General features: G+C 39.8%; 1 protein-coding gene across 2 annotated transcripts in view; it reads right to left on the bottom strand.

Annotated features, from left to right (window-relative positions):
• The window catches only part of fibcd1b (fibrinogen C domain containing 1b), a 111,136-nt gene that overhangs the window by 47,709 nt on the left and 35,589 nt on the right, over positions 1–27,838 (bottom strand). The window contains exons 2-5 of one of the 2 annotated variants that reach the window (XM_057354047.1): positions 25,096–25,179; positions 19,721–20,200; positions 11,202–11,361; positions 9,507–9,643 (exon numbers count right to left, since the gene is read on the bottom strand). In XM_057354047.1, coding sequence (XP_057210030.1) covers positions 9,507–9,643; positions 11,202–11,361; positions 19,721–20,200; positions 25,096–25,179 — 861 coding nt within the window. The remainder of the gene's footprint in view (positions 1–9,506; positions 9,644–11,201; positions 11,362–19,720; positions 20,201–25,095; positions 25,180–27,838) is intronic. The other variant, XM_057354056.1, reaches the window with a different exon arrangement.

Genomic DNA, 27,838 nt, shown 5'->3' with positions numbered 1-27,838 from the left:
CAAGCAAAGTGCAACATACTCTGCCTTCATGTCGATTTAGAAACTTCAAAAACTAAACTCTGATTTTAAACAGCCTATTAAAGCAATTTTCATGTCACATATAGGTGTAAACAGAAAACATCAGTTTAATGTTATTGTTCAACCCGGTCATTGTTAAATATACGGTGTAAATTATTCATAAACTGAAAGACTTTTTTTTGTTTTTTATTGAAATGTGTATGAGAAAAGAGCAAGGTTTAGTTGTTACAGGGCGACAGCTGTCAATCATTTTTAAAGTTCTGCTCGCTCCTCCATCACTCTCACCCCGTAGCTGGCCTGGAGGCTCCTGGGAGATCAACCCTGCCTACACAGAACTGAGGCAGAAATTGCTGTCAAAGTTGAAATTACACATGCACGCACACACATGCAATCGCGGCTCGGTTATGTCTTGCTGTTTTCCACTGATTTAAGGCAGGAAAGCGGTATAGGTCAAAAGATCTCTGACCATCACTGTCTAAGCATGGTGTCAGTAGAGACAGTGAAGGGAGACAGAGAGTATAAAGGTGAAAACAGAAATGGGCCATCTCTTTCCCTCTGTTCCTGTCAACAGATTTCAGGATTAGAGCAATCTCCGCAGCTCTCCTTGCCATGACAAGGCTTGGGAATTTATGGTAATACTGTTTAGCAAGGCTAGGTGGTATGACAGTTTATAAAAGAGATCATTGGTGCTGATTGCCCAATAGATGTGGTATAATCCTGATATGATGTCTTAGCCAAACTACTGTTTGCATCACTGCATAGCACCGACTGCTCATCTGTATTTATGTTGCAGAATCTTCTGTTTTTTCTCTTTTTACGGGTCATGAACTATATCTTGTAATGGAAATGCGTAATACCAAACCATTGTAAGTGCTTACACTGGTACAGATTAAAGTTAATAGTCAATAAATCAAGCTATAAAGTTAATACTGGAATCTGTGTATGGTGTGATTACATTTTTTAAACACTGAAGTAAAAAACAAACACAGAAAATAATGTTTTTAAAATGGTTAAAAATAAAGAAATATGGTGTACATTTATATAATAAAATGTAATGATATTATAATTATAATATCATTTATATTATAATATATATACATACATACATATATATTATTATATATATATATATATATACTATACACTGTAAAAACGGCGCATAAAAAATGGAAATTTTCAGGCAGCTGGGGCACCAAAAATATATTGTAGAAAATAAATCCCTGTAAAATTATGTTTTTTTATAGGTCTTTCTGTAATTTTACACTTTTTAACTATATTTAAAAAAAAAGACTTATATAAAATATATAAAAATATCTAAAAAAACAGTCAAATTCAGGAAAATTACGTGTTTTTAAAGTGATCTCATTACAGTATACATGTAATGATGTCCAATTTAATGATGAATAATTTTACCTGCTGGGTACGAATTGGTGAGAAAGGTAACGCTTTCAAAATCAAGAAATGTACAAGTCGGAACATAAAAAAATACTTTACAAAAAATTTATTTTACAGCATTTTTATGGCTTTTTCTGTATTTCACTTTCACCATGTTTTTTTGGGGGGCAGTCATGGCTTAATGGTTAGAGAGTCGGACTCGTGACCAGAAGGTTACCAGTTCGAATCTCAGGGCCGGTGGGTAACGACTGCCCTTGAGCAAGGCACCTTACCCCTACTTGCTCCCCAGGCGCTGCAGTGATAGCTGCCCACTGCTCCGGGTGTACGTGTGTTCACCACTTGCTGTGTGTGTGTTCACTACTCTCTGGATGGGTTAAATGCAGAGGTCACATTTTGGGTATGGGTCACCATACCTGACAAATAGGTCACTTTCACTTAATGCCTTGGTTTAGATTTTTATCATTACAGTAGTTACTCTGTATTCTTCAAAACATCAAAGAGCCTTATAAACTCTCACTCATTCAGCCAAACAAAAGACTAAATTATATGACCTCGTATAATATTAACCTTTTCGCACCCTAGTGTTTACAGCAAGTGATCCCAAACTCTTACAGTCCAATGATCTGTGAATCTCCCCTTGTGGTCTTTGTGTCACGGCCCTGCCATTTCACAGCAAATGACAAACTGCACCCAAAATGTCAGTCGCTGCAGACTGGACTAATTAAAGATTCTCTTTTAATTAAACTCCTCACCAGAGGATTACAGCAGCTGAGGGCATCGCTATGACGTTTGCTTTCTCTGTTGTTCTGTATACACAACCTTTCTAAATTGATATCCTATTCTAGCATACAGTACGACTCAGAAGGTGAAAAATTATTTGTTGTTGTTTCACAAGCGCTCTGTTATGTTTGCTTCAGACAGGGCAATTCTTGACATTCAATGTGTCGCTTGGATTGTGCCTTTTAAAATCCTCAGTCAATACGAATGAAATATGAAGGCATTATTAATATTATGCATTATTAAAGTCTTGACTTGATTTAATTCATGAAATATTCAGAAGACCCAAGTCAAGTTAAAATTTAACGTTGGAGTTAAAAGTTCTCTTTTCAATAACTGCTGAATCAAATTAAACTGCATTTTAAAGGCATTTATGTCCTTACATTTAGCCCAAGGATACACGTCTTTAATAAAAATAATTAAAATGTGCCCTCACTGGACAGTCGGCATTAGAAAGGAAATGAAGTCTGTCTCTGTTCCTCACATTACAGTTATTATGACCATTAATCAGTCATATTGCAGAATTCAGAAAGTTCAAACGTAGTCTAACGTTTACAGTTACAGACGTGTAAAATTAATGTGGTTCTTTTTGTGCAAATCTATTTTTTCTTAAAGGCAAAATCAATAAAAAAAATTCAATAAACATACTTTATCAGTGAGACTTAAATTATTAGTAAGACTGGTTTCTAACTAGAATTAAACTTTTGATTTAAACCAAAACCTTTTTAATAATTTATTGAGACTTACTTCAGAATCAAGAGTTGACTCATAAGCTTTATAAAACAATGATTAGAGCACACACATAGATGATTGAATGGATACTGAGATCTGGCTAAGTGTTTGGGGAATTCAGATCAAGTCAATGTCAGCGGCTATGTTTAAATTAAATGGCTAATTGATATGAAAAGTAACACTGTCTGTTTGCTTTTCTGCGTCCTGCACAGACAAAACAGAATAAACGAATGCAGAAACATTAGAATGATCAAAGAGTTACGCTCAGAAATAAAAGTGTATGATAATTTTCATAAATTACATTTACTGAATAATATTGCTTTATGCATGATTTATGTCTGTGACAACACAATGCTCATGGCCCATTCTTTCATTATTTAAAATGAACAAAACACTGAATGTTAAATTACTCGTTGAATGATATTTTGTAAAAAAGGACCCCATTGCAGATGTGCAATTTAAAATACCATATTATTAATAACTAAATTATACAAATAATACATAACTTTATTTTCGGTTAATTAAACGTTTTGATCAATGCAAGCCATTGATAGTTCGTGTCAAGGAAAAGACCATTTGACAAACAAAACTGTTGAGATCAAAGAGCAAAAAGCTGATGGAAAGACAAGGAATTTATTATTTGATTCTCTCTTGTCACTATAAGACAAACACGAGCCAACTTAACAAAAAAATAAATGCTTTATTGGGGTGATGTAATGGTGTGGAGTCTCAGGTTCTGGACATCTACCAACCACTGAGAGATCAATGTGTCTGTCAATGCATCTGTCTCAAAAAGCAAAAACCAGATGTGTGTGCATTCATTGTCACCTGAAGGATGATAAAACAGCTGCTGAAGGTCTCCATGCATTTTATTTGTTTAATCCTAGACTTACAAAAGGAGAAGCTGCCATAGTAACCCTCAAATGTATTTGGACACAGTTATGACGCTTATGTACAGATTTCATTGCATCCAAGTTGAATGTGCCACCAATTTATATATCACTTTTCACACCTTTTCACAACCAACCAGTTCACAAAGATGCTCTTTCATACAATAATAACGTGTAGGTAATTTTGTTTACTATAGACAAAATTCACAACCAGAAGGTACCACAATACAGTCATTTTTGTCCACTTGGTTTAAAATTGTGTAACGCAATGTCATTTATACATTTTAAAGCATGGTATCGAAATCCTTTTTATTCATACACATGCATCCACACAGTAAGCTTTCACGTTTGCTGCATGGAAAGCCACACAGGTGTGAGCTGCAGGGATCTGATCCGATGATCTTAAACCAGCTTTTTGGTTTTCCTCACCACATTGTGATTAAGAGATCAGTGTTTAATCTGTGGTTGGCAGTGAGGCAAATTACATCACAAGGGCAGGAACTCTTGTCTGAAAGACACTCAAAACAGATGTCCGGTTTTAAGCAGGGTGGCAATAATCATCAACAATAATGACTTATATGCTATAAAAGCTTAGGGAGAGAGAGAGGAAGATGTGTAGATGGACCCAGAAAGAGAATAAATGAACGTGGCAAGGAAAAGATGGCTTTGGAGATACAGTTTAATGTTTCTCAGACGCTATCACATTTGAACGCGTATGTTCGGATATGAAGCTGAATTTTAAATGGCTCTATTTTATATATGGCGCGCTCACCCTTCGTTTCTCATTCCCATTCACCTTGCTTCTTTAAATGTGTTTCTTTTTTTCACTAATGTTCTCCGTAAACCTATTCTTCACAGTTTATCACCCCTTTCCCTCTCTGTTATCTGCTCTTTTTTCCTTCTCTGGAAAGGGATTACTGGATTGGTATGGAGCGATCAATCGGGAGAGGCGGAATCAAGTTTGATGTATAATCTGAATATAGAATGATAGAGACTATCATTGACTTCATACAAGAGAGGAAGTGTGAGAGACATGTGTGATGTTGCCGCCTGATCCTATATTTACTATGTTATTTTTCTGGATGGGGCACTGCTATGTGTATACATCCAAATGGGAAAAAAAATCATTTAAAGTGATAGTTCACCCAAAAATGAAAATTCTGTCATCATTTACTTACCCTCAAACCTGTATGACTTTCTTTTTTTCCGCAGAACACAAAAAAAGATATTTTGAAGAATGTTGGTAAGTGGCACACAACATTCTTCAAAATATCTTCTTTTGTGTTCTCCGTAGGAAAATCATGCAGGTTTGAAATGACAAGGGGTGAATAAATTATGACAGAAATGTCATTTTTGGGTGAACTGTCCCTTTAAGTGCCTATTTCAAGGTAACAAACAGAAACATGTATCCATTACTAATGTGGTTATTTTCAAAAGGTCAGGTCTTATTTTTTTCCAGTTAAACTAATAAAATAAGTGATCTCTTGCAGAATTCCAAGGGATATTCATATGTCATATTGGTTTGGAGCAAAACACACTCCATAAACTGTGAAAAAAACATTTTTGGGTGAACTAATCTTTTAATTTTCTCCATATGCCTCATGTTTCATTATAATATCTAGAACTCCCTAAACCACTCGTTTCCCCATCAAAATCTAATAGCACACCATAAATCCTGCACGATGGGGCATGTTGTGAAAACAGAGGCTCGCTTTATCTAATCACAGCTACAAACCTGTGCAACTGCATTCGCCCTGCGCAATAATTCAAAAACATGCATTTAGAAACATACGACCGCCATATAAAAAATGGATGAGCAATAAGAAACAGTCAGACACTAAAAAACATTTTTCCGGAAGGAAAAAAGAAACGATTCGCATTCCAAGTCCAGGTTTCCCCACAGCCGCTCCACAAATTGAGTTTCAATCTAAAACTTTTACATTTCAAGTCTTGGCGCGTTTTTAATATTTCATAGAGGAGTTATGGGTACTTTTGATAAAAGCACCATTTGATAATGCCAGATCACGTAGCACTCTAATAGATCTGCGCCCATAAATGATTTATAGAGTGCTCATTTTTAGTCTTCTCCTTTTAGCAGATAAAATAATAATAGTGGAATACATTATCCAGGGCCAGTGCGCGGGTCACGGACGGAATACAGAGCGTTGCAGGTGATAATGTGAGTGAGCGAGCGAGCTTGTGTGCACGGATGCATACTTGGACGTGTGAGAGAGGGACTTTGTAGAAATAAAGGAGAGAGAGAGAGAGAGTGAAGAAGAGAGAGTTTGTAGTGCATAATCGAATCAAGGGAGAAGGTATGAATCATTCTTGACTGACACATCCACCTTGTCCTGATTCTTTCATCTGTCAAAGCTTTTGATGTGTGTGCGTGACCATGTAATGCTATGCTTGGTTTTACCTGAGGAAAAATCACTGTGGCAGAAATACGGAACTGTTAGAATTGTTACCATTTTCCCTCTCTCTCTCTCTCTTGCTCGCTTATTTTCTCTATTTAGCATTTTTGCTGAGGAAAAGTGTCACTCATTTATAGGAGCTCAGGGTGACTGACAACAGAGTGTTCTCTCTCTTCTCCCTGTCATGCTTATTGCCGAAATGAAAACAAGAGGCAACAAAAAGACGAGGGCAAGCAACAGGCACTGTGATGGAACCGATGAATGAGAGCACTGAGGATTGAGGGGACTTTTTCCTCATATTAAGACAAAGCTGTGGCTATACCGTCTGCTCAGAGCAGCTCAGTCTATAAACTCAACCATTTTGATTTCCATTTGTTAAAGCAGTGAAACGATTCACAGTAGGCTTACATTGGCAGGCCTGCGTAAACATCTGCAAACATATGCATTCAATTAATAGATGCCTGAAAATGAATAACTGTTCCTTTGGTCTGTAACATGACGTGGTTGTGTAAGTGTGTGTGTGTGTGTGTGTGTGCGTGTGTTTTAAAGGGAGAGTTCACCCAAAAATAAAAAGTCTGTCATAATTGACTCTTGTCATTTTAAGTCTGTATGTCTTTCTTTCTTCTGCAGAACACAAAAGAAGATATTTTTAAGAATGTTGGTAACCAAACAACGGCGGTAGCCATTCACTTCTATTGCATGGGCACAACACCAATGCAAGTCAATGGGTACCACCGTAGCTCAGTTACGATTACTCTTCAAAATATCTTATTTTGTGTTCTGCAGAAAACAGAAAGTCATACAGGTTTGAAATGACAAGAGGGTGAGTGAATGATGACAGACTTTTCATTTTTGGGTGAACTATACCTTTAAAGAGGTTTTGGCTTGGAGTGGTAAACCTCTGGTTTAAAAAAATAATGAATTTCTTTTTTTTCTTATTATTTTTTTGAATCTCCTAGAAAGCCTTATGGCAAAATGTTGTGGAATTTGACACTCTGGGATACCCTCTAGCGCCAACTACTGTTCAACATTTAATGCAGGTTTTAGCTAATAACTTTTAAATTGCATGGCCTAGAAACAAAATCCCCTTTTGGTCTGATTTCAAACTATCTCCAATTTTAAGTCGCGTGATCGTGAGACCCTGAAGTCAAAAGTGATAACAGCTTTTTGATATACCAAACCGTTCACGTACACCACCTCCGCGAGGCATGAGTAGCAGACTCCACCAATTTAAAGATCCACATCTCTGCACGTCTCTCTTGTTGTTCTTCATCTTGAAGATCAAATGCACCTTTGCCTCTTTGGCTCATTTCATTTCTACATTTCCTTAGTTTCCCTTCAATTTACACACACACATTATGACAGTGGGTGTCTGTTTAGCCTGTCAGACTGCACACAACAGATTCTTTCGTCTCAAGTAATTTCCTCCCTATGACCAATATGCCAGCACTTTTCTCTCTTTTATAAAGTCACTGATTTTTTTTCTTGTATTTTTAGAATGCATAATCATATATGCAGATGACTCACTGACTTGATGTATAATCAACATTAGAATCATGTAATGGGTCATTATTAGAAGATATATTTTAATGAGTTGTGTGATTCACTCACTGGTTATTTACATATGGATGACTTGAATGTGATACTGTACATAGATAGATTGTTATGCATCTTATTGATTCTCAAGACGTACAGGAAAGGAGAGCCGCTGTAGTCAGCACAACTAATTTCTATGCAGGGATACACAAGGTATTATCTAAAAACGGAGAGCAATCATCACCAGCAAACCTTATCATCATCATATCATAATCATGATCAAGACTTTAATCTTACTAAGTGCTGCCATGATACTTTAATCATTTTAAGTAGTCAAATATGACAGCATCTTTCAGCATTAAAATATGATCTCATTCTGTAAAGACTCAATAAAACAGTACAGCTACATTTTATTACTGAACTGGATGGAGGATTATTGGTAGATGTTTGTTTGGAGAGATTCAATGAAAAAAAAGTACAGTATATGATATCTAAAGTATATTTGTTGCTTTCCCCCAAAACACAGTAGTGAATTTCAATTGTGATGGATTATTATGCTCTTTTCTGTGGTTTAAGACATCTGTGTATGCAACTAAGTGCATTTGTTTAGTCAGTGTAATAGACGTGAAAGTAATGGGTTTGTGTTTGATGGAGAATCTGCACTCAATGGTTTTACCAATGCATTTTGCTGTATGTCTTTTTAAAAATGCATCAATATTAATTTGTCTTAAATTATCCAGGGTTATTTTAGTTTACTACAATTAAAACTTTGAAAATGTTTCTGTTCATTAAAATCAAATAAGATATTGATCTAAAGATTATTGGAAAGACTTAACTGAAGTAAAAATTGAAATGTTGCCTCAAAAATAAACGGAAATAAGATAATATATATATTTTTAAATAAACAAAAACTATAATAAAAATGAATGAATCTTATGTAGCAACATAAAAAAAAGAAACCAATAAATTATAAAATGACAAAAGCATATATGAAAATTGCTAAAACTTTAACTAAAATTAACACAAAAACCCTCATTCTGTCACATGTTCCTACTACAAGACTACGGCAAATCCACTCAAACCAAATACTTCCCGATAAAAAGGGCAAAATGTAATTCTGTGGAATAGTTTCCATTCATTTTTTTAACTCTTTTTTTATAGTACCCCCAGCACATATCGCTTCTACACTTCAACCTCCAATCAGGGGCAGGATTCACAAAACTGTTCTTGAAACAAAATATAAGATTGTTCTTAAGATAAATTATGGGAAGTTTGTAAGAATGTTCCTTCTTATTAAGTTTTCACATATTTTCTTAAGAACATCTTCATTTTTTCATAAGAATAAAATGGCATATGCTTTGTAAATCAATCTTGAAAAAAAAATCTAAGAACTGTCTTAACAGTTTTTTCGGCAATACAAAATATTCCTAACATTTTTCTTCAATTCGAATTTAAGAAAAAATATGGCAGTTAAGTATTTTCTTGTGAATCCAGCCCCAGGACAATGATCACAACAGGAGTGGGCAATCAAGATAACATTTGCTGGTAGCTATTCAGTCGTTCTCTAATGTGCACATCATGTGTCATTCAAACCCAGGTAATATGGAAAAGCATTACTGCTTTTCCAACCACAAAACCACAGACACCACTGCATCCACCCTCATGTAGTGCGTATCACCGCAAGCTTAGACCAACATATGCATATGTGTGTGAGTGTGTGTTGTTGTGTGTTACTGTGACTCACCGTCCAGCCACCTCCATCTGTGCTCATATCACAAAAGACCTGAAAGCCGGCAGGGTAATGAGTGGGAAAAATAGAGTAGATGCCATCTTCCCTCTGACCACTAGCATATATATCACTACAGTCACGTGGACGAGAGCCTGAAAGGGAGAGAGAATTACATTCTGGTTATATGCTGTATAGTCATATTTTTGACAAACCACATATTTTTTGTCTAGGAAGTCTGGTGTGTTTGAACCCTTTTTGTTAAATAACAACAGAACCCATAACCATAAAATATAATTCTACATATCGCTACTGTCCTTCTGAAACCTCATATCTCCATATTTTGTGATTTTATTTTTTGCCATAAATCAATATTTTTAAGTCACTCTTTATGTTTGTCACTTGGTTTTGCAAATATCTAACCAATAAAAAGTATTAAAAAGTGCTTGGCAACTTTGACAAAACAGTATTTAATCATTTAAAAAGTATAGTGTTTTTCCTTTTCCTGAAAAACGGTGAATTTGGACATCCGAGTTTTTGCAGTTGTGATCCGAGTTGTAATCTGGTCAGCCTACTACATCACCTTTAGCAACAGGATAGTAGATAGCTAAACTAGGCCAAGGCTAATTCAATGTCCAGAGGAATAGTGCTAAAGGTTAGCCAATATCACTTCATGCCAGCTTTTCAAGGCAGCTGGTGCATCTCAGTTCACTGGTCTTTGCTCCCAAAAGTGCTATTCTTCTCTCTGATTATAGCAAACACTCCTTCCTTCACTGCCGCACACTTGCATTCAAGTGTCTGCCTCAAACCCAGGTTCATTACAAACCACACCTGTGGCTTCAGCAGACACATCAGCATCTTAAAAGTACAGTGGCAAAATGCTTTAGGACACATTAAGCTTCCCGAGAGCACAATTTAAGCGCGGGCACTTTCCTCGTGTTCCCAGTCAATCGTCTAATGAGAATTCAAATCAGCAGGGGTATAGAAATAAGGCGACAGTTATATGCACACTTTAAACACAGTTTTCAGTTAAATTGTCTGATATTCTGCAGATCGAGAGCGAGTCGGTGAGTCAACAGTGGGAGGATTAGCGCCTCTGCTCGGGGACTGGAAAGCTCATGACTCTAAGCTGGTGATGTCAGAGAGCGATTTCGAGAGAGCATGTTGTGTTATTGAGATCGTGGGAGTTGATAATTGTCTGGCGGGGAAGGTAGGATGGACAAACAGAATTAATCATTTTTAGATGCTGCTGAGATGGTGAGTAGATGGATTGAGTGGTTGAAAAAAGCTTGGAGGTCTGGGGAACATGTGGATTTACAAAAAACATATTATAATTAGCCCAAACTTGTCCAATTGGTCATTTATACAAATCTATATATGTATGTTGATCACTTAGTTTCAAATTCACAAGCAGGGAGCCGGTCTTCTTTTTGATGCTACAAATGCTTTTACACTTTTTCCATTAGATGCTAGAGCATGACTGTAGGGATCTGAGCCTATTTACACACAAGAGGATCAGTGAGGTCAGATGTTGGGTTATCGCAACGATCTGTGTTTTATACAGGCCTGTCAAGCCCTTTCCCACCAGACTCAGTCAGCCATATTTCTAGTGGTGCCCTATGACATTACCACATTGAAAGTCACTGAACCTTAACATATTTTACATACAAGGAAATCTAAGGCATGAATAGTTAGGCATGCTTGTTGTCTCACCATTAGCACAGCCTTTAAGGCGGACACCCCTGACTGGCGCCCTCTGCAGGTCAGCCTTCACCCTGGCTTTCAGACCACCTGTTTCCTTCTGCATGGCATTCAGAGCATCGCTTACGGAGTTCACAACCTTCACCATGTTAATCTGGCTTTCGGAAAGCAGCTGCAACACAAACGTATGAACTGTTACATAGAAGCATATACTGTAGTTATATTCAATAAGTGTACATGAACTGTAAGGGACAGATGAAATATGAACTGACACTAAATAGGTAGAGGTAAGTTGCACAACATTCACTCTTGTATTACTCAGTTCTGTATACATTCTCTGAGAATTTATGTCAAGTTTTGACTGAAAATGTCACATCCGTATTGGTGAAATTGCCCTAAAGAAAATGAAATAAATGCTCATTCACAGTCATTCTCAAAAACATACAGAAAGTTTGTCTACATATATTAAGTGTAACTTGTCCATATTCCCCATTGCGAGTACCTTGCATCTTCACCTTTACTAAAACCAACTTCAGAACCTTGGACAGCAACACCTCCAATTATAGTTCTGCAGCTCAACGCAAAACAACTCTTATTCTAAGTGTGAATGGGTTTAATTTAAGAAAACACTTTAGTTTGGGCATATATGAAACTTTAAATCACGAAAGTACGCTGTCAAACTGTGACTATCTGTCATGGCTCTGCTTCCTTAGTCATGTTTTTCTTGGTCCTGTAGCAGAGCCATGACAAGGTCTTAGGTTATGTGTGGAGAGAAACATCTTATTGTCCGTTTGACAATAATATACGTTCTCTCCAGTGTCTTGTCATTGACCCCATTCCTCTCGTTTCCTCGTTATCTTTCCCTGAGTGTTTAATGTCCCACACCTGCCCCATGTCGTTATCCCTCGTTTGTCTTCCCTATATATACCCTCTTGTTTCTTTGTCCTGTGCTCTTGTATTGCGTGTACTATGTTGTGTATGCATTGCGTTTGTGCTCATGTTCCTGTGTACCTTGGTTCCTGTTCCGTTCCGTGCCTTGTTTTGTGACGTTGTGTCGTAAGTCTGTTTTGTTATTTTCTAGTTTTGCCCCTTTCTAGTTTTGCCCCATCGTGGGAAGTTTTTGTTAGTGTTCTTGTTTTGTTACAGTGTCCGCCTTTCCCCCCTTGTGGGTGTTTTGTTTTGGTTCCTTTGTTTTGTTAAATAAAGTATCTGTTAACCCCTTCACTGCCGTTGCCTGCGCTTGGGTTCTTCTTCCATTGCCACAGTCCGTGACAGAATACAAGAGCCAAATTCAGAACCCAGCGGGCAGCAAGATGGACGGCACGGCGTCGTCCTCACGGTCCGCTCAAGCCCGCTTGCTGCTAGGTTTCCGCCAGGGGAACTACGGGAATCGGGAGTTCGCCGGGGCATTCTCGGCGGTGGCTGAGATGGCTGAGTTCAACGAGGCAGAGTTGAAGACGATATTCAACTGCTGCCTCACTCAGCGCCTCACCCCGTCTGAGAAGAGGCTGCTGGGTCCCCTAGGGTTCGTGGCAATGGTCAGGTTCGTGGCCAACCGGGACGATCCCGGGGGTGGGGTTCCACGTGGGACTTCCACCTCGCGGTCGATCACGCCGGAGGGCCTCGACCTAACTGCCGCTGCCCGGGGGGACTCGGTACCCTCCGGCTTGAGCTCCACGGTCCCCGTTCACTCTGGTGGCGCCGGTAGCGAGCGGGAGGGAGGGGATCCAGGGATGACGTCGGCTGATTCCTCCACTGCGGAACTCCCTCCGGTCCCCACGGATTCGCCAAGGTCGGCTATGGATCCGGTGGTGCGGAGAAGGAGGGAGAGGCGCAGTGGAGGAGCGTCCAGTCCGGTGCAGCCGGCAGCCAGTCCGGTGCAGCCGGCGTCCAGTCCGGTGCAGCCGGCGTCCAGTCCGGTGCAGCCGGCGTCCAGTCCGGTGCAGCCGGCGTCCAGTCCGGTGCAGCCGGCGTACAGTCCAGTGCAACCGGTGTCCAGTCTTGTGTCCAGTCCGGTGCAGCCGGTATCCAGTCCGGTGCAGCCGGCGTCCAGTCCGGTGTCCAGTCTTGTGTGTCCAGTCTTGTGTGTCCAGTCTTGTGTGTCTAGTCTTGTGTCCAGTCATGCGTCCAGTCCGGTGATCCAGCCGGCGCCCAGTCCGGTGATCCAGCCGGCGTCCAGTCCGGTGATCCAGCCGGCGTCCAGTCCGGTGATCCAGCCGGCGTCCAGTCCGGTGATCCAGCCGGCGTCCAGTCCGGTGATCCAGCCGGCGTCCAGTCCGGTATANNNNTCGGGCTCCAGTCCTTGTGTGTCGGTCTTGTGTGGTCCAGGTTCTTGTGTGTCTAGTCTTGTGTTCCAGCTTCCATTGTAACGTCGTCAGGTCCGGTGGATCCAAGCCGGCGCGAACGGTTTACAGTCCGTGACCGCAAGGCCGTCCAAGTCTCGGTGATCAAGCCGGCGTCGTCGGGTTGATCCGCCGGCGTTCCAGTCGCGGTGATTGCCAGGCCGGCAGTCCAGCCGGCGTCAAGCCATGTCCAGCCGGCCTTCCAGCCGGCGTCAAGCCATGTCCAGCCGGCCTTCCAGCCGGCGTCAAGCCATGTCCAGCCGGCCTTCCAGCCGGCGTCAAGCCATGTCCAGCCGGCCTTCCAGCCGGCGTCAAGCCATGTCCAGCCGGGGACTGGGACTGTTCCCCCCAACCCTTTTGGTTTCCCCCCCGTGAACTCTTGTTTTGCCCCACCCCCCTCCCGTGTTTGTTGTTCTTGTTATCCCACCCCAATCCTGTAGTCTTGTTGTCCTGTCTACCCCTTGTCATGTTCACCATGTTTGTCTGGTTTTTGTCTTTGTCTCGGTCTGCCTTGTCTTGTCCGTTTACCCCTTGGTGAGAACCTGAAAATCTGACTGAAAATCCCTTGTAGCCTATGGCAAGGTAAAATCTGTCTGAGACGGTTCCCAAAAGGCAACCTGTCAAGTGAAGTCAAATGCTCGACGTGCAATAAAGCTGTAAAGGTCTTTGTGCCAGAATTACGGTGTGGTTTTCTGCTCAAGGCAGTGAACTGGACCTGTCACTGCTTGACTACCTAGAAATAAGACCCTGTACAAGATACACACAGATGGACACAAACAAACAGACCCAAACCTACTGTGTTCTTTCCCCTCTAAACCTGAAAGAACTGAACCATTTTAGATAAAAAAATATTTTTTTCCTTTGAGCATGAGTGTGTGCTTGTGTGTACGTTTGTGAGACACATTCAACGGTACAGATAAATTTGGTGTTGTAGCTTCAATCTGCGCTAAACAATGTGTCTTTCAAAGTGAGTACAGTGATTATTTTGAAGACACCTAAACACCTGAGTTAGATGAAGTAGGATATAGCACACAAAGGAAGATCCTGCCTACACCTGTCACAGCTGATACATTTGGCTTTTCCGATGTTGAGGTATGACGAGCAGTTTTGACCTACAAAACCAAGGTTTGAACCTTTATTCTCTTCCAGTAGTTTCCTGTTTCTCTGCTACTGTGCCTATCATTAAAATGACAAAATAAACAAACAAATATTCTGCATAGGCTAGACTGTAAACTTCCAATATTCAGGTAATACACTGTAAAAAATGTTACATATTTCAACTTAAAAAGATGCCTTTAGTTCCATCAAATCAATTTGCTTGAATTGGCAAACCAAATTCAATTCACTTGCATTAAAATGATATTAAACTGACATTGTGATATGCAATTTGTCAGTTTTTAATAAGTTAAAAAATGAAGTTTACCCAATTTTAACTTCAAGTCAGTTTAATACAACTTAAAGGGATAGTTCACCAAAAAAATACTAATTCTATCATCATTTACTCACCTCTGAGTTGTTCCAAATCTGCATAAATTTCTTTGTTCTGATGAACACGGAGAAAGATATTTGGAAGAAGGCTTATAACCAAACAGTTCTTGGACCGCATTGACTTCCATAGAATGAAAAATTACTTTATAATTTCCTTTGTTCTGTTGAACACAAAAGAAGATATTTTGAAGAATGTAGGACAGCAAAAAGTTCTGGGGCACTTTTGACTACCACTGTCATTTTTCCTACTATGGTAGTCAAAGGGGTCCAAGAACTGTTTGGTTACAAGCATTCATCCCAATATCCACCAAACAAAGAAATTTATACAGGTTTGGAACAACCAGAAAGTGAGTAATTAATGATAGAATTTTCATTTTTGGGTGAATTATCTCTTTAAATTCAAGCAAAACTGGATTGTGACTAAAAAACAGCTCTTGACTTCTATGCCAAGAGCGGCCCTCAGTGTGTTCCGTCCACCTGCTATTACATTCCGTCCTGATCGCACTTGTGTTTTTCGCGTTTCGGCCCATGTTTAGATGCGGCCCACTGGGAAAAGTCAGTCCGCCCCTGAATTCAAGTGACTTGTAAATTTTATGTAGCAAAAAAACAACTCTAACCCTAAATTAAGTAACATTTTTTTATAGTGTGTTTTCTTGGGATTCTATATTTCGCTCTCTCTCGTCAAATGTTGAATGTCTGGTTATATTCTTGGATATAGGTAAATGAAACAAACATGGAATATCTGAAGGTGTAATTTCTCTCCCGGGACAAGAAAGCAGACAGGGCCCTTGCTAAGGCACTCAGAGCCTTGACAGCTTATAGCTCACTGAACTCTAATGATCACGTCTGGATTGACACATCCCCACAACCACACACACACACACACACACACACACACACACACACACACACATGTAAGTGCAATGACAGCGTTGTGCCCAGAGGAGGTAACCTTTAGCTTCAGGGCTTTTCCGGGTTTATAACCGTTGTAATGCTGAGATGATTGACAGCGCAGAATTACTTCCTTTAATGGCAGGGCGTAAACGGAATAGTCTCTACAGCTAAAATGCCACCGAAGCTAAAATGAATTCACACGGAGCTCAAGGCTTTCATTGTTGGCTTTTGTAGGTAAAAGCATTTACTCTTGGAGCTTGGAGGAGTGGTTGGGGGTTGTTTAGCGTGCATATCCTGATGCTTCACTGACTATATGTGTAAAACGCTTTCATGTGTAACCTGTAATCCTACCTCGCTGCACAATCAGCGCTGGTTTCACCACAAATTAGCAATTAAATTGGCAGTACAATTAGTTTAATCAGAGGCGGAGGAACTGCCTTTGTGTTCCACTTACATGCTGGGGGGAGTTAATAACAGGTAGAACTAGCTTTAATTAATACGAGTTGATAGGTTTAGAGAGGTTAAAATGGCATATTTTTTACCCGGCGTCTAAATCTCTCTCTGCCTTTGTCATCTGTGTCACTCTTTTCGCAAGTCTGCGCTGAGCGGCGCTTTCTTTACACCTTTCCAAATTTCACACACCCAAATCCAACTATTCACTCAAAATAAGAGCATGAAATAGAAAGATCCTCAGACACACAAACGAAGCAGGCATGTGCGCAAACGCACATGCACGCGCAAACGCAGGTCACCATTCCTGTCTAAAAGTCATCCGAAAAACGAAGGATTATTTTCCATTCAGAGGGGATTTTGTAAACGCTTTTCTCTGTCGCGCAGGTGTTTGCCGGTGATAAACAACTTTCTTATAGTCCTTCCCGCCATGCGCCCGTGTGTGTGCGTCTCTGCGTGCGCATTTGATAGATCCCGTTTGTAGGACCTTGTTGGTACCTCGCAGTTTGAGAGAGATGGTGTTAATCCTAAACCTTAAATCTACGTAATTCAGATTAAAGTCAGGCTTTAACTTGGCGGTAATTCACTTGACCCAAGGAAACAGGCAGCATCTGTCATCCCCCAGCTCTGAAACTGTAGCTCATAGAGCAGAAGAGAAGAAGAGTTGGTATCAATATCTTCATATCGTCATGCTCTGTCCACAGCTGGCATAAATGGGACACATGCGATTTAACTCCAGAACCATGCATAATGCAGACTGAGTACAATACACAACAAATGCAATGTGTAAATGCACGTGAAGCATTAACCTGTTAATGCACATGTGTAAATGCACGTTGTGTTATGTGTGTCACTTTACTGTAGAAGCAGCTTCCGTGTCACCTTTGCTGTGCATTTATTGGAATACATTAAAAATAAAAAACACTTGCTTTTTGACACTTGTGATATCTTTGTTAGGTTGCCTCTGGTCATATTGACTGTGCTCTGATGTTTCTTTCACACCAGTGGTTTTGATGCAGTTCCAGTTTCGATTAACCATTATGCTGATTTTGATTACTGTGAATGCAGTCTCAAGTGTGAATCAAGAACTGGGCTTAAGTCTACCTGAACACATAGGGTTTGGAGTGAACTGTTGTAAAATTCCGTAGTTGGTGTGAACACAATTTATATATTCAAACATAATTGCAATCCGTAATGTTTTTTAACGGTTTCCTTGCTTACGCTTCCTTATCTTCTTGTCTTATTTCCAACGGTTAGCTCACCCCAAGACCCCAAGGCCTACAAGACCACCACTGATTTGGCACCCCCTTATCTTCACTCGCTAATGCAGACTTATATACCCGCCAGATCCCTTCGCTCTGCAAACGAACGACGTCTTGTGGTGCCATCCCAAAAAGGTAAAAAATCTCTCTCACGTACCTTCTCTGGATCGGTTCCACATTTGTGGAATGATCTACCCGCTGCTACAAGATCACCAGATTCTGTAGCCATCTTTAAGAATCGTCTGAAAACACATTTCTTCCATCAACACCTGACTGATCAGTTCTGATCTCTTTTCTACTTTTTCCAAAAAAAAAAAAAACTTAGCTCTGAATACTGTGATAGGCTATATGAGACCAGTTTGTTTTTATTGCACTTATGCTTTTTGTTGTCCTTATGTTGTTCCAAGTGCTTCCATTGTTTCCCTCATCTGTAAGTCGCTTTGGATAAAAGCGTCTGCTAAATGACTAAATGTAAATGTAACACATACAGTAAAGTATAATTCATTATGTCAAACAGATCTTACTCGTTACTGGTTTAACAAACAGTGGTAATGAGTGGTTGCCCAGGTCCCACTTGTTTCTCAGCAATGCTTTGCTCAACTTGGCAACTGCTATTTGCTTGGATGTGTAATGTAATACACATTAGGGTTGGGCCGATAGACGATGTCGTCGTCCATCACCGATGGCTGATAGACATGACGATGTTGAGCTGGCATCGTGATTCCAAAAATGTTTATTTTTCGTCACGTGACTCTTGCTGCTCTGTGCTGCGTTTGTTAACAAATATGAAGAAGAGGCATAAAACCTTGCACTGACTTTATAACTGTAGCTCGCGTTGTATAAAGAAGACGCGCCTCACTTTATAACTCTTTAATTGAATATAACATCAGAATTAGAATACAATACAGCTCGCGCTGTACAGATGCCTGAATTGATAACTGCCCAGCTCACGCTGTATAAAGATACAGCTCGTGCCAGACGCGCATCACTTTAAAATGCCGCAGGGCGATGTCATGGTCAATCGCGATGTTTCACTGTAGCCATCGCCCGATGCTAATTTGGTAAACATTGCCCAACCCTAGTACACATATTACAAAAACACAAAGAAAGCCTTAAGTAAACATTTTCTACTAGTCTAAAATTGTTAGGTGATTCAACAAATTGAGTCTCATTGCTGTTCTTAAATGTTTGATGTGTTTTCCCCGTAAAACCTTGCCGTACATTAATCAAGTCTGTATGAAATACATTTGCTTGAAATGTGAAACGAAATACCGGATCTCTACTATTTTAATAATGTGATATTTATTAATGACTTCACAGATTTATAACATAGTATAACATTTGACAGCTAAAACTAGATTTGTTTTGGCTAGCTTGCCTTGCAACCATTCATGCCTGTCCAAGGCTTATTCATCGTGCTTGATTATAAATAACTGCTTGGAAACCATTACATTTACGCAAAATATAAAGGTGTAGAAAGTAGAAAGGTTACATAACACTATTACAGTATGATTCAACAAAAACAACATAACTGAGCTAAAATTGTTCTGACACAATTCCATTTGTTTCTGCAAACTGCATGTGCAGTCACATGCATACCCTCTATATAACTTTATTTTGTAAAAAGATATAAACACGGTTTCCAACAGGTTTGAACAATGTATTATTCCAATAATTAATTTATGGTTATGCTTTTTGACCTTATATTAATTCCGTATAGAAATGCACATACGCAGGGCCAAAATGAACTGTAGAAGGCAAAAAGGTGATTCAAATCTGTGATGTTTTGTATATGTAATACAGTATCTAGGCCCAGATAAAATATTGACTTATGTTGCAAAATCTGCAGAATTCAGAATATTTGATTTAAAGAGGGTAAAATGTGTTAAACACAGATGAGAGTCTCATTGGTAGCATCATGAAAAACAGGGGCAGGGGATGCGTACAACTTTGTGATGGATGAGCGTTCAAATTCCGTGGAAATCTGTAGAGCTTTCTGCTGAGTTCTGCAGGCACAAATTTAGTGTGGGCCTGGTTATATCTGAAATCTGAAAATGCAGCTGTTTGGTATGTGTGTGCGTGTGCATGTCATTACCTGTATAAGTCTGCTCTGTTCAGTCTGCAGTGTGCTCAAGTCCTGTCCCAGGTTGTTCTGTCCTCTTCTCAACGACTCATAGTCCATCTTCAGCTGTCCTGCATGGGCAGACAGCTTAGCGACTTCCTCTGCCAAGTTGACCAATAGCGCACGATCCTGTCCTTTGACAGATTTCAGATCTGTATCGTGGTCAGTAAGCGAGTGCAGCAAAGACGTCTGCACGCCTTCCAGCCGAAGAAAGTTACTGTTATAATCGGGGCAGTTGGGGTCGATGAAAATATTGATGCGTGATCCATCGCCCCTCTCAACTGTTACCAGTGCATTGGCTTCATCCTGATTGGTGCTAATATGGGGCGGTCCATCCGACATGGGCGGAGCCTGGTAGTGGTTCATAAGAAGAATGGTTCCGGTGACTGTGACGGCGAGGAGCACGGCAACGAAGAGCAGGATGGTACATAGCAGGTAGCTACAACTCATCCTCTGCAGAGACATAGAGAAAAAGAGAGAGAGAGAGAGATTTAGAGCCAACATAATATCATAATCATCATTAGAATTTCTGCAGAACAGAGAGTGCTTTTTAAAGCCCTTTGGGAATAATACTGCAGTCTGACAGAACTGCAGAAAAGAAAGACATAGATGAAGGTGTTCCACCATCCGCTCCGCTCTCCTGTGAGCTTTTATCAACTGACTACTTTATTAACAATGAGAAATAAGTACTGCAGGCCTAGATGGAATCTACACAATTTTTGGAACAACATTTGGAAGGAAAACCTACAGATTTGATGATTGGGAATGAACAGAACTTGGTGTTAAAATTCAGCGGGTGCAAATTCCACATTGGACACCCAATGACACACCCAAGAGCAAAACTTTGCAGTGGCATGTCTACATGGTGGCCAGTGGTGACACCGGCCCCCCTTGAAATCTGATTGGCCACCACAGGTGCCCCCACTACAAGATGTCTTGCAATTGGCCTCTTTAACAGCCATCAGTTTCTAGATTCTGCTGGAGTTCAAAATTCAAATTCAAGTGACAAACCTCAGATGCTAGATACCAACATCTCCACAGACCTCATCCTGCCAGGACCACATGGTATGCTCCAGTTTCTTTATTTTAAACATATTTCTAGAGGGTATTGTCTCAACAGGTGTTAATGATGTGCTTATCATTTTAATGCAGTTCCTAAAACCTTGAAAGAATGACTACTTGTCTACATATTTCGGAGGGTCTATAGTTATTTAACTTTCATTCAAACTTAATATGTATATCAGATTTTACTATGCTGGGTGATTTATTTCCTTTATTTTGTATTTCTTTTGTATATTATTTGAAAAATATTGTGAATAAAACTATGGTATAATGTAATCGCCAAACCAATTATTAAAAGAAATTGGTTGACATCATTTCTGCTGATTTGTTTTTATTTTTTTTCCCAAGTTAAAAAATAATAAGTGTCAGTGTAACTTAAACAGTAATTCAAAAGTAATCTAAAGGTCATTTCAAGCATAAGTAGCAATTGAGGAAACCGTAGCAGCTTACACTATGTAGTCTACTGTATTAAACTATTTAACTTTTTTTGGTCACTGGCGGCCACCCTCTTGTTAGGCATTTCCACAGCATGCCCCCCCCACCCCCACTAAAAATGCTCTAGACACGCCCCTGAAACTTTGGGTTCATCAGAAGTATACATCTCACAAACAAGCATTGCTGCACATCTCAGATCCACCTACTGTAGAAGTAGAGAGTGTGTTGCTATGTCAATGCCAGAGGTGGACGAAGTACACAACTTCCTTACTTGAGTGAAAGTACAGATACTACTGGTCAAATATTACTCCACTACAAGTAAAAGTTGTAAAGACAGATTCTTACTTGAGTAAAAGTACAGAAGTACGTGCTTTTAAAAGTACTCAAGTATTAAAAGTAAATTTCCTTTATGTCAGTTGTGCATTGTTTTATTGTCGTATACCTTATGCCTCTGAAGCAACCTACTGAATACACTGAGTAGCTCACAGTATCAGTTGTATTAAAGGAGTAGTTCACTTCAAAATTTGCCCCCATTGACTTTCCATAGTAGTTTTTATTCCTACTATGGAAAGTCAATGGGGGCAAATTTTGCAGTGAGCAACTCCTTTAAGAGCTTTACATGTTTAGCACATATGTGTTTAGTTTAGATATAATCCTGTATGATCATTTAGCCTAATTATCCTCATTAGCCCCCTAGGCCTATATGTATTTATGAGAAGTGTTCTTTTATTTTGTATATTCCCTTTACCAGTTTTAGCAGCAACTTACCAGTAAGTAGTAAGGTTCTTGTAAATAGTTAAGTGTAGAAGCCATGTGTTTGTTGGATTTATTACCATAATTTAACTACAAACATAAACTATAGCTAGTATAATAATGAATATAATGAAACTATGGTATTTTTAGTTGCTGTGGTTTTACTGAAGATTATTAATTGGAGTATGGTTACTATATATAGAAAATGGTAAATTTGTGGATATCGTGGTTTTACTGCAAATACCATCCCTGCTGAAAAAAACAATGAATAATTGAATTCGAATTAGAGTTTTTTAATTAAATTCCTCTTTGTAGTGTGTTTGGGGTTTTATTCCAATAGGATTTACCATCCCATCAATAGAATCCATCACATACAAGTAGACAACAAGTATCCATAGTACAATTCCCATTAAATCCACTACATTTTATGTTGTATTTTGGGCAGGGTTCCATTGTTTTTATTTCAACAGGAATACTTCAACTATAGTTACTTCAGTAAAAACATCATTCATTTTCCAAATCGCTTTAAATGACATAGCAGCAGATCAGAAGTTAACACGCACGCGTAGCTCAAGGTGTATGTGATGCTTATTTACCGTTTAGCCGTTATGCCGATCATTTTCATGACAATGTTTCTACGATCTTTGACTGATCGTAACCCACAGATGATTACACCACACTTTATCATGTTCCTCTATTTGCCTTTTTAGAGCGCTATCAATGGTGTAGCTGCGCCGTCGTTTACATTAGTTTAGCGGGAAAGATCCCAGAGTTGCCAGATTTGCGTTAAAAAAAATCTGCCAAATGGCCATTCAAAGCTTGCCGGAAAACCGCGAGCATAGGAAATCTGAAATACTTGGCAACAGTAAAAGGTCCTGGCAGTTAGCAAGCCAGATAAATTGCGCCCGCAGGAAACCCCGCTGCTTAGAAACCATTTTCTACTTTTGGACCTTTTTATAAATGTAGTGGAGTAAAAAGTATGATATTTGTCTTTCAAATGTAGTGAAGTTAAAGTACAAGTACTCCGAAAAAAATAATACTCAAGTAAAGTTCAGATATTAAAAAAGTGTACTTAAGTACAGTACTCAGGTGAATTTACTTCGTTACTGTCCACCACTGGTCAATGCGCAGTTTTCATTCACTCCATTACAGTACCTGTTTCACACAGTTAATAGACATAGCACTCCATCTCTCCTGCTTCCGTTAATGGGAGAAAATTAAACCACTTTGAGTTTACCGTCCAGACAAATGCATATGTACGTACAGTCTGCATTTGTGTGCGCATTGGGTGTTGTGCAAGGATGCGCTGCAATGTGGGTGTGCTTTACCTGTAAACAATGTTATTTTGAGAATAAATGCCCACACATATGTTCTGTCTCAAGCCTTCCTCTTCATTAATATGCAAAACAGTCACGCTGGCATTGGCCCATGCTGATGGGTGGTTAATGGCTTGCTTTATGATTTGGCTTTTACTACCATCTCTGGGAAAATAAAAAAGATTTCTGGGATGCACTTCAGTGAGCAGTTTACACAGAGAGAGATCAGAGATCTGCCCTGTTTCATCGGCGACGGTTGATGAAACATGTTAAGCACAGGTTTCAGAGGCGATAAGTCTCTGCTGAATATTTTAAATAGGATCATACTGTTTTTTTAATGTTTGTAGATATGCACTAGTCTACATGTATCATTTTGCTATTGCTATCTCACTAGAGACAGATAGTTCTAGTATACTTTGGAGCCAAAGGGAACTGTTTTTATTTAATATACTGTCGATGATTTTATTTTAGCTCCGCACTAAAGTGATTAAAAGAAGAAACTATGTTGTCAGCATGAATGGCAACGTAGCAAAACCCATTGGCCAGTTTTTAATAAAGCTTTCCAGTTGCATCATAATTTATTGGCTTCTGATGCTTCGTATTTATTCCAGCCAACTGTTCATGATAAAGGACAAACAGTATATTATTTAACAGCCCTGGCTGATGCGCGTATGAACTACATGTAATCTAATTGAACCCAATCCAGTAATGCCCCTTGGACACTTTCCTCCTGAGCAGCTGTTTCATCTAGATGAAAAACTGGCAAAACAGATTTATATGCAAAACTTTCAAAAGGTGGAAGGGGGTTATTGATGACGGGACTATATAAGCCATTTTCCCTGTAGATTAACCGTCTTTGTTATTGTTTCCCGTTGCTTATTTTCTACAGCTGAGCCACGGTAGATTTATAGCTATTTTTGCTTGTTGTATTCTGTTGTCGAGTGAAAACTGCACAACTGAGTGTCACACTTGTTCACAAACACACAAACAGACACATGAACGTTATTTTAAACAGTCAGGGCATCATAAACAAGCACTGTGCATTCTATATGCGAGAGAAACATGAAATCTGTGTTCTCCCACACATTTGTGCATTATGTTGAATTTTTATTTTAACGCCCAGACAGATGAAGGGTGTCTCATAGCTCATACTGTATGTATGTGTGTATGTGTGTGTTAGACTTATCGGTGCAGTCACAAACTACTCAAAGCTAATCAAATAAACACGCAATTGAAGGTTCTGACTTTGATCATAGGGTTTGCATGTTAAATGCTATGTGTAATATAATATAATATAATATAAGTGGCATCTCCTTTTTAAACCCATCAGGTTTCTACAGGCAGGACTCAATTCAGACTCATTTATTCCTCATCCATACAGTGTACAGAAGCCACACAGAATAATCAAGCGTATGCATTGGTTTCCCTTCACAAAATATTAATGGGATAGTTCACCCGGAAATTAAAATTTGTTCATAATTTATTCACTCTCATGTCTTTCCAAACCTGTATGACTTTCTTCTGCAGAACAAAAAATATATTTTAAAGAACGTTGACAACCAAACAACATTGGGGCTTTCACTTTCACTGTATAGACACTAAACCACTGAGGCATTTCTCAAAATATCTTCTTTGTGTACCAAAGAAGAAAAAAACATGTTTTGAAGCACATGAGGTTGAACAAATGATGACAGAAGTTTTATAAATTTTTTGTCTGTATTTCTAGGAATGTGTGTTATGTACAGTTTTGACTTGAATTATATGGTAGACCGTAGCCCTTACCTTGGGCGATGTTTGTCTGACTGTATCTGAGTCTGACCAGCGGTGTTTAAGTTGAGAAGAGTTGGGCACACACTCACAGAATGTCTGGATCAAACAAACAAACAAACAAACAAACACAAAACTAAATAAAGTGCAGTTCTGTTTGCTATTTGACACCTTTATTTGCATTTTTAAATACGTTGTATTAACAAGAGCAAAAGGAGTTTGCAGGAACACAGTTGGTGTGAGAATAAGCTCATGAATACGCTCTAATAATATGCTTTTCTTAGCGATACAGCTCCTCTTATCTCACAAACAAACAAACACATAGGGTCGCATACACTTTTGTAAGCATCTCATCTGATTTTCTGTTTTATGTCCCGGGCAATAAAAGCAGACAATATTGCATTAGCATTTCACTATAATGGTTACAGAATAAGATCAAAGGAACATTAGGAAGGCCTCTCAGTGCTTTCTATAATGCTGCTTTCGCTTGCTGTGCGAATGGTCCGGTTACCCACACAGCAAAATCGCCAGTGTTAAAATTATACTGTATATACACTCACCTAAAGGATTATTAGGAACACCATACTAATACGGTGTTTGACCCCCTTTCGCCTTCAGAACTGCCTTAATTCTACGTGGCATTGATTCAACAAGGTGCTGAAAGCATTCTTTAGAAATGTTGGCCCATATTGATAGGATAGCATCTTGCAGTTGATGGAGATTTGTGGGATGCACATCCAGGGCACGAAGCTCCCGTTCCACCACATCCCAAAGATGTTCTATCGGGTTGAGATCTGGTGACTGTGGGGGCCATTCTAGTACAGTGAACTCATTGTCATGTTCAAGAAACCAATTTGAAATGATTCGAGCTTTGTGACATGGTGCATTATCCTGCTGGAAGTAGCCATTAGAGGATGGGTACATGGTGGTCATAAAGGGATGGACATGGTCAGAAACATGCTCAGGTAGGCCGTGGCATTTAAACGATGCCCAATTGGCACTAAGGGGCCTAAAGTGTCCAAGAAAACATCCCCCACACCATTACACCACCACCACCAGCCTGCACAGTGGTAACAAGGCATGATGGATCCATGTTCTCATTCTGTTTACGCCAAATTCTGACTCTACCATTTGAATGTCTCAACAGAAATCGAGACTCATCAGACCAGGCAACATTTTTCCAGTCTTCAACTGTCCAATTTTGGTGAGCTCGTGCAAATTGTAGCCTCTTTTTCCTATTTGTAGTGGAGATGAGTGGTACCCGGTGGGGTCTTCTGCTGTTGTAGCCCATCTGCCTCAAGGTTGTGCGTGTTGTGGCTTCACAAATGCTTTGCTGCATACCTCGGTTGTAACGAGTGGTTATTTCAGTCAAAGTTGCTCTTCTATCAGCTTGAATCAGTCGGCCCATTCTCCTCTGACCTCTAGCATCAACAAGGCATTTTCGCCCACAGGACTGCCGCATACTGGATGTTTTTCCCTTTTCACACCATTCATTGTAAACCCTAGAAATGGTTGTGCGTGAAAATCCCAGTAACTGAGCAGATTGTGAAATACTCAGACCGGCCCGTCTGGCACCAACAAATATGCCACGCTCAAAATTGCTTAAATCACCTTTCTTTCCCATTCTGACATTCAGTTTGGAGTTCAGGAGATTGTCTTGACCAGGACCACACCCCTAAATGCATTGAAGCAACTGCCATGTGATTGGTTGATTAGATAATTGCATTAATGAGAAATTGAACAGGTGTTCCTAATAATCCTTTAGGTGAGTGTACACTGTGAATGTTAATTAGAAGTTTTTTTTAACACTGGTGATTTTGCTATGCAGTTGCTAGGAATTCAATACATTCATATGCTCAAGCGAAGATGTGGAATTTACAGTTCCCCTTCAGTCAGTGGGTTGAGAGACAGACTGGGGTTTGATCTTGAGAACCTATCATCTCCGAGAGGAATTTTAAAATGCCAATGGGCTTGGCGAATGGCACACGCACGCCAGTCCCCGCCCCGTGCATACAGGTATATAAGGGAGATGGCAGCGGTCATTCACTCATCCTTTGTTCTTCGGAACCTGCGTGGCTCACATGTGACTCGCTAGTCCAGTCAGTGTCGCTCCGCAGGTGGTCGTGATACGGCTCAGCGCCATGGCATGTAAAGATAGGTCCCCAGTCTGTCTCTCAACACAATGTCGAGAGACCGACTGAAGGGGGAACGTCTCGGTTACGACTGTAACCTCCGTTCCATGATGGACGGAATGAGACGTTGGGTCTTCATGCCACAACGCTTCGCCGACCCGCTGCAGTGACCGAGAGATGCCTCTCAAGTTCCTCAGCCCCAAAAATGAGTGAATGGCCGCCGCCATCTCCCTTTATACCCGTATGCACGGGGCGGGGACTGGCGTGCATGTGCCATTCGCCAAGCCCATTGGCGTTTTAAAATTCGGAGATGATTGGTTCTCAAGATCAAATCCCAGTCTGTCTCTCAACACAACAGTCGTAACGTTTTTATAATACATGTTCCTTGTCAAATTTATGAACAATTTATCGCTACTCATTATTGTAGCCCTCCACCCACCAATGGTGATCGCATTTCATGATCCAATCGATGCCTGATATACTGTAATAGAAGAATATCAAGTTCTGCACATTTTTATATTTGACTTGACTGTATGTGAATTGTTATACTTAATTAAGAGTGAAAATGCATTAAACAGAAAGAAACAATGAGATTGTGTGAGTTTGTGGTAAGTTTTGCAGCATTT

Source organism: Triplophysa rosa, linkage group LG2, assembly GCF_024868665.1.
Source record: "Triplophysa rosa linkage group LG2, Trosa_1v2, whole genome shotgun sequence".
NCBI classification, from domain to species: domain Eukaryota; kingdom Metazoa; phylum Chordata; class Actinopteri; order Cypriniformes; family Nemacheilidae; genus Triplophysa; species Triplophysa rosa.
Note: the sequence above shows the minus strand (reverse complement) of the source record. Positions and strands in the feature narration are given on the sequence as shown.